This window comes from Poecilia reticulata, linkage group LG2, assembly GCF_000633615.1.
Source record: "Poecilia reticulata strain Guanapo linkage group LG2, Guppy_female_1.0+MT, whole genome shotgun sequence".
Taxonomy (NCBI): Eukaryota; Metazoa; Chordata; class Actinopteri; order Cyprinodontiformes; family Poeciliidae; genus Poecilia; species Poecilia reticulata.
Window position 1 is genome coordinate 29,313,973 of NC_024332.1, and position 7,931 is coordinate 29,321,903.

General features: G+C 36.9%; 2 protein-coding genes across 3 annotated transcripts in view; one reads left to right on the top strand and one right to left on the bottom strand.

Annotated features, from left to right (window-relative positions):
• The window catches only part of ednrbb (endothelin receptor type Bb), a 25,665-nt gene that overhangs the window by 10,918 nt on the left and 6,816 nt on the right, over positions 1 to 7,931 (top strand). The window lies entirely within an intron of this gene.
• The window catches only part of LOC103459059 (uncharacterized), a 10,193-nt gene continuing 2,776 nt past the window's right edge, over positions 515 to 7,931 (bottom strand). The window contains exons 3-13 of one of the 2 annotated variants that reach the window (XM_017303715.1): positions 6,053 to 6,174; positions 5,866 to 5,939; positions 4,867 to 4,962; positions 4,578 to 4,736; positions 4,261 to 4,418; positions 2,856 to 2,902; positions 2,624 to 2,739; positions 2,361 to 2,440; positions 2,096 to 2,251; positions 943 to 1,171; positions 515 to 766 (exon numbers count right to left, since the gene is read on the bottom strand). In XM_017303715.1, coding sequence (XP_017159204.1) covers positions 530 to 766; positions 943 to 1,171; positions 2,096 to 2,251; positions 2,361 to 2,440; positions 2,624 to 2,739; positions 2,856 to 2,902; positions 4,261 to 4,418; positions 4,578 to 4,736; positions 4,867 to 4,962; positions 5,866 to 5,939; positions 6,053 to 6,174 — 1,474 coding nt within the window. In that variant the 3' untranslated portion in view covers positions 515 to 529. Of the gene's footprint in view, positions 767 to 942; positions 1,172 to 2,095; positions 2,252 to 2,360; positions 2,441 to 2,623; positions 2,740 to 2,855; positions 2,903 to 4,260; positions 4,419 to 4,577; positions 4,737 to 4,866; positions 4,963 to 5,865; positions 5,940 to 6,052; positions 6,178 to 7,931 lie in introns of both variants that reach the window. The other variant, XM_008400292.2, reaches the window with a different exon arrangement.

Sequence of the window (7,931 nt, forward strand, 5' to 3'; positions counted from 1 at the left end):
AGTTGACATTATTCAAAATGTCTTTGTTATGACAACTTGACATTAACCAAGAAATCATTACTGTTTAAACTTTACTTTTAATAACATAAAGTTACCTAATTTTTAAAGTGCAGTCAATAATACTTTCATAACAAATTTATATCAGTAATGATTTATTGGTTAATGTCAAGTTGTCATAACAGACATTTTGAATAATGTCAACTTTGTATTAAAAGTGTCATAATTTAGCGAATGACTCTTTATGACAACAGTCATAAATATTCATGAAGGCTTATTYATGTTCATGATATGTTATGTCATGTTTATGAAAGTGTCATGACAGTCTTACTCAGCCCCCTTTAAATAAAGTGTTACCAAATGAATTAATACATAATCAATARATTCTTTATGTATTTGTGTGATTGGTGACATTTTTGCTTTTGTCGCTACAGAGAAAAAAAAACACAAGATCCTCAAAAGATTGAACATACTGAAATTCTGTAAACTCTGGCGCTGTCACAAATCATCAACCGGGTTTAGTATTGCTCCTTTAATTTGCAGCGGGCTGTGTGTTTTGAAGTGACTTCTTTTTTTCCACTTGCTTGGTAAGCTTTTCCAGCCGGGCGATGAAACGGAAATGTGGCTTTATGTTCTGCATGTTTGCCAATGGGTGGGACATGCAGGTTTCCATCTGGTCAAGCAGACAGAAAATCTTTGTCTTCTGAATTTTGATTTCTCTCTCCAAAATGCTTTGGCCTAGCTGTGCATGGCTTTCTGGGCAAGTGATCTGTATTTAAGATAAAAAAAAAAAGAAGAAGGGGGGGAAAAAAAACAACTTTTTTTTTTAATGCACTGTTTTTTCATCAGTAAGCCATGGCTGCTGTGCCTTCATCACACATTTCACAGTGAAGAAAACACCTTATCAAAACATGTACAATGTGTTTTGCATCTGTGCTGACCCACCTCGAGCTTCGAGCCAACGCTGAAACGCACATGGTTTTCCTTGTACATGAAGTTCACATACACACACTCTTGTGAATGTATGTGGATAGAGATGCATGGCCCCATGGCGAAGATGAGGGGCTTGAATGGAAGGTTGTGCACATGTGGGTCAAAATACAGCCAGTTCCAACGCCTCCTCAACTCGCCCGTCTCCCCGAAGCAGACACCTCCACTAGAGGTTATGTTCAACCTTTAAGAACATATAAAAGCAAAATCAGAAAAAAACAAAACAAAAAAGCAGAATATCTCTCAAATATGTAACTATTAACCAAATGCCAGAACAAAGATTCCTAACAATTATAGTTTTACTCTGAAGTTCAGCACAAATATCACAAAGTCAATGATTATGTCAATCATTCTTTTATCCTCAGTGGTAACATYGTATCACTACTGAGTTGAAAGAACTGGACACATACAGGCTCACATAAATACCTACATTCCAATTAATATTTTGAGTAACTTCTTGATTGATCGCCTGGCAATAAAGACATACTTGAAACACTACTTGTGGCTGCACTTTCAATAATGCAAATCAAATTAGCAGCACGCAACGAATCGAGACAAATGTGGCTGAGTAATCAAAATGTGAGACCACCACCAAACACCTTCTTAAGAAAAGTCTGAAAAATCCAAAGCCTTCTGCTGGAGCCACAACTAAACACCAAAGAAACATCAGAGGATTAACAACACCACMGAGGGTGAATCATGTATGGTTTTGGGGTTTTAGAAGTAACACATTATCTGGGTATATCCTTTCATGATCAACAAGTACTTGTTATTAGATGATATCTTGATTTTTACCTCCCTAACCTAATTGTCAACGTACCATACGGTTCCCATGAATGTGCTCTCAGKGATTTAAAAGAATAAAAATATAAAAAGTAATTCCCTCRGATTTGAAAGAATAAGGGAACGATACGACAACCGTAACCCATCAAAGATGTAAATATTTATTTTGCCACTTTTTTTTGTTTTTTGTTGTTTACCTGCAGTTGTYCTGTAACAGATTGCTTACATGTAAAGACACCACAGCAGAAGTTGGCAGCAAAGCACATTTTGGAAGTARTGTAGAAGTTAATTTATGCTTCAAAATAATTAATCAAGAAATAGTTACCACATCAATCCATTGGAATRGTAGCACGTAGCGCAGCCTTTAGGTGTGAAAATGCCTATCATTCTGGGCTTCGTGTCCTTGTCCTCAAGGATTACGTAAGTGAAGTGAGGATATTCTGCTGGGATTATTACGATGGCTGGATTCCCAGAAGGATAACTTTTTTTTTTCTATTAAGAACCATTAACAATGTGCAAACTCTTTCTCATAGGTAATGTATCTTCTTTTCTTTTACTTTTTTTTTTTTTCACCGGAACACAAAGGATACTAAACACCACCTGATTCATCGACATACTTGATCAGGAAAATACGCCCATCTTTGTAGAATTTCTGTATTACGCTGGTTGTCTGCAACACAATACACAGTTTTAGATATCCTTAAATATATTTTACAACACGACRATCAAAATTCGTATTTAGCCCTTTCCCTCATTTTGTTATTTCCCCCCCTCCCCACAATTTCACTTTTGATTAGACACAAATGACTGTTTTGGAAAGACTAGAGCTGCAGCACACATACAACATACATACCCTTGGTTCCTCAGTTAGCTCTTCTTGCAACCTTGACACTAGAATGCTAGTTGCAATCGCTTTCTCTGGAGAACTTAGAATGTCATATCTTGCATCCTTTGCCATTGTAAACGAGCCTGAGCAACAAAAGGGGAACATCCATTCATTGTATCTCTTTAGTAAGAGGTTTAGTATGCAACGTGCTTCACAGAATCTCGTTGGCCTCTTTTTCTGAAGGAGTTTACTTGCATACCTGTGGCCTCAAATCGTCTTTTTCTCTGGTGATGCAAACGTTTCATCCTACATTAGAAAATCCAGATAGTTTACACAACAGATGTAACAGTGAAATTTAATCGACCACTGCATAGCGTAAAACATAACAACAACCACTACATAGCGGTGGTAAAAGATTTACCATCACTTGACGGCCTTTTTAATGTTGTGTGGTAGATCAGCACATAGTAATGCATAGTAGTGGAAACAGAGGAATAGGATGCCCAGTTTTGCTTTTTAAAAACACAAATCTGAAAAGGTCAGTGTGTATTTTTATTCAACATCCTCTAAGTTAATACTTTGTTGAATCACTTTTTGCTCACTTTACAGCTGCCAGTCTTTGCACCAGCTTTGCTTTGAAACGTTTGCCCGTTCTTCTTTGCAAAACAAGGTTAATCTCACTGAGATTGGATTGGCAAACTCTGCTACAGATCCTTTACTAGATTTAGGTCTAGACTTTGGCCCATTCAAACACATTTGTGTTTTGATCAAAACTATTCTCATTCAATTCTATGTGTATAAAAATCATTGTCCTGTTGGAAATGTAATCTCTGGTGCCTGTCTCAAGTTTTTGATGCTCTGACAGCTCAGCTCCATCTATGAACTCTGACAACAGCATGGATTATCATCCCAATATTCAATATTGGTCTGATGTGGAAAAATGCAAGTCTTTCTTGCTAAACCAACAAAATGGCTTTTTTTTTTTTTGGCCGTTCTTTTGGAAAGGCTGAATTTGTGGAGGAAATTAATAGTATTAGCTGTGGATCTCTATGGTGCAGTATTAAAGCCAAAAGTTTAGATGTTTCCTCTGCATTTATGAGATGCAATCTGATAACTTTCTTTTGCAATCTGGCTGCTTTGAAATTGCCCCCTGTTCTCTTTAAGTAGCTCCCGCTCTCTCCCTTCAGCTCAACGCCCCTCCATCATGCCGTTTGTAATTGCTCTCAAGAGCTTGGGACTGAGATGCAGTTTGCATGAGRAGCTCAGCAGATACTCATTTCCACCAGGTGTTTGCTTGTTGCTGCTTCCACTAGTCTGGCAGAAGTGAGTGAGGAAGGGGCTTTGCATTTGCAAGTGTTTATGAACGCCCTGCCATGGGGAATTATATATTGTGACGTATAGCTCAGAAAAAGTTGATTTTACAGAATAACCACTGCAAAGGCCACCCACCCTCTTGAAAAAAATTGAAACCCAGGTATCATAACTTTTTGTTGGCCTATCACATCAACTCTCCCAAAAATGCATTCAAGTTTGTGATTGTAACGTGGTAAAATCTGAAGGAAAAAAAAATGTGAGGATTATTTTTTTTTTTTTAAAGTTCTGTATGCTCTGCAAACAGTACCGTCCATTGAATTGCAGTATAAAGAGAGTACTGGACCACTCACATTCCTCTATGTGCTTCGTCTTCAGTCTCCCACTCCTGTCTGTTCATAGACATAGATTCATCCATCTCAACCGACATACCAGTGTATTTCCGCTCCAGTCTCTCCTTTTCCTTTTCCAAGATTTCTTCAAATTCTTTAGCTTCCTCATAATAGATGTCCTAGATGAAACAATTTTGACAATTTTTTGTTTCTTCATTTTTTCCACTGCTGGTGCTACTCACCAGTGAGCTTTGAGGCGATCCTGTCATTTTGTAAAGGTTAGCTGCGGTGTAATCATTTCTAATGAATTGATGTAAAGTAAAACAAGGTACACTCACTCTGTCTAAGAGGGCCTCCTCTTTCTCTGATGTGATGAATGAAATGGACAGTGAACGCCGATAACGCTGATTCTGCTGACAGAACTCACACAGAGTTTTGGTGGGAGTTTTTTTAGAAAGAATTTTCTTCCTCCTAAACTTAATTCTTGGAAGCTCCACCTAGAAGAACAGATTCACAATCACCTTTCACTTCAGATATTATAGCCTCCACACTATCACTGAGGGAAAACAACAACAAAAAAAGAGACCATAGCTGTTTTTTCTAAGCACTAAATTTGCTTGGCACCACCTGGAAAACACGAGGAGCRAATTTTGGCTCTCGCCTGCATGCTATGACACGAGGGAGTCCCAGATGAAGACCCTCGTACGCCTCCTCTCCTGCATCCTAATGTGAAACAGAAAACTTCAGCAAAAAAAAAATCCCACATTGATTGCTGATCAAAAATGACAAATAATCTGAATCAGTGATGTCCAAACGTTGTGCAACGTGGGCCACGATCAACAACTTGACAGTAATCAAGGCCACAAAGCTGGAAGAGTTTTTAATAACTAAAATTGCAAAATCACTTTTTTTATTTTCAATTACCTTTATTTTTACCCATTCGACATGTAATATTTAAATCTAATGAACTAATTAGTCCGATGTTAATATAAAAAGGTTATTTGTAGGTTATTGTAGAGCCAAAAAAATAAATAAATCGAAGATCCCCGCCATTTGCATTATTAAAACACATTTCCAACATGTTTTCTGGGTTTATGTGTTTTGCTTGACGACTGTGCTGAAGCCTACTTTTGAGTAAAAGTTGTTGAGTGACGTTCTGCTAATTGTTGAATTAAACATAAATGCCAACAATTTGGTAATTAAAAGATGTACAATGCATACATTGTGCATCTCATTTTCTAATTTCAGAGAAAATCTTGCCCTGAAAATTAAAACTAAATGTCCATCTGCATCAACAGCTTTTACAAGTGGGCCAAATTTGTATCATTGTTGAATTGCATTCGCTGGCCACAAAAAACCATTCCTAGGGCTGCAAATGGCCCCATGGGCTGCACTTTGGACATCACCGATCTACATAAAAAAGGAGACTGTTGTTAGGAAGAGATTAATTTTGATTATAGTGAACTAAAAACTGCATAAATATAGAGAAAAAATACTGATTGATCTCAAAATACAGAGGATTGCATACAGATCTTATTCATTCATGCATGTTTATTTGAACAAAAGCATGCGCTTTGGCTTGACTTGTTTACATAACCCAGATATCTTTTGATTTGAGCAGCCTACCTCCAAATACACCACGACAGAGTCCCTGTACACTTCCTCTTGCCACATCTGGAGAGTCTCCGGTTTCTTTTGAACTGCACCACGGAGAAATAATTAGGAATCTGACAGATGTCTATAAGTCATGGGAGGCAAAAATGGGGGTAGGAACAGGTGACCCATTCTCACCAAAACTGATGACGCAGCTTACCTTGACAGCTGCAAGAGAAGCACTCCTCCACCTTCTCCCAATCTGTCTGCGTTTCAGTGCTCACCAGCGTAATAAATCTTCCATCCAGTGAGCAGACCTCCATGAAATGCGGTGAGTCTGGGCTGCTTGGAAGAACAGAGGGACAGGATTCAGCTACAGTTTCATTCAACTGTCTGAAATACTTCTGAAGCAACATGTCAGCATGCAAAGTACAGCTTTTGCTGATACAGATCAGCTGCAGCGGTCACTAATGACATGTTCTGTCTACCTCAGAAAAAATAAACATCTTGAATGTATTTGATCAAACTCAATCTATTTTCTACGTTGATTTAAGTCTGGTCACATTGCAGCAGCTTCTCTCCTAAGTCAGAATTGTTACTGGTTAAAATTGAGGCAAAGCTAAACTACATGTCATTTTGTTATTACTATATTGGCCTAGGAGATTTCAAAGTGTTGCAGTTTTTGTCTTTTCACCCCAAACTCTTTCATGTCGTCCACGTGACATTTTCAGCTGATTATGCATGAGTCCACACCCTTCTGGGAAATCTTTCTAGCCAGCTTTGACAAACCACCAGTGATATAAAGTGCTCAGTCTGCTTAGTTAACTGTAATTTTTTTTTTTTCCTTTCTGAAACTTCAATAAACCATATGCACCAAAAGGAGGCCAGTTACAGTTATTTTGGTTTGACCCAGGAGCAGAAACATGGTCATTGAAAGTGCATAGACAGAAAGGATATCGGTTATCTTTATTTATTGGAGTTCAGGGACATATTGTATTATTTTAGACATGGGTTCTTTCTCTATTTGCACTTTTGCAGTTTGATCTGTTTATCTCAGGCTTGGATATGACAAAAAAAAAGCCAATTGCTACAAAACATTTTGTAGCCTTCATGTGTAACCTTATAATGCCTGGAGAAGGGAGTGTTGTACTCATTTAAAAACGAGTTATTTTTAATTTTCATATGTAAAGAAATGTGTTAGTTCACATTGATATTAGGAGAGGATATTTTCAAAAGTCCCCCTTGGGGAATCAGAACCTCAATAAATGAACATAGGACATGTTGCAAAATTCTCTGAAGTAAGATGCACTTAAATTAAGTAGATATGTGTTACTTTCATCACATTGAAGTATCAGAGGCCAATGTGTGAAATGTTGGGACAAAAATAAGGACAATAAAAATATGAGATATTAGTTTTTAATGAGTAATAGAAACACTATAATGTAAGATTAGATTATTTGTGTATTAAACTCTTAGCTACAACAGTTGATCTCAGCAAAGTTCCAATGGTTTAGTAAATAGGTAAGAAACAATTTGAGGTCAAATCAAACATTTGCAAAATTGTATCTGCATTTTTTTTTAATCAATATATGGTCATTTTGTTCTATCCTACTTTCTGAATATTTTTATTTGAAAACCTAAACCTCTATATAACACTTTAGATTGACTGAGATTCTGATCCTTGTTTGGACCTTTCTCTTCAAAATAAAATTTTATAATCTTTATAAATATTATTCATTGGACTCAATCAACCTCCTTTAAATTTAAAGTTAGAGAAATAAAGTATTAAAACATTGGTTGCCAAAGGAGGTACGTACCTGTTGCACCATTGGTAAATACACATACCCAATAAAAAATGTAATTCTAAAAAGCCTGTTTGAACAGGTATAAAGCAGGAAATGACCAGAGAACAAAGAAAGTCTTATAGTTCAGGTAGAACATGGGGGATGACTAAAACGCTGGTAAAGGACTATTCAAAACTTGGAACACAGGTGTGGGCAAATAAAAAAAATGAAGACAAAGCCAATGTGCAAGAAATGAACAAGAGAAAATCCATGCTACAGTAAAACAGAATGCAAAGCAAAACAGAAGGTGTATAT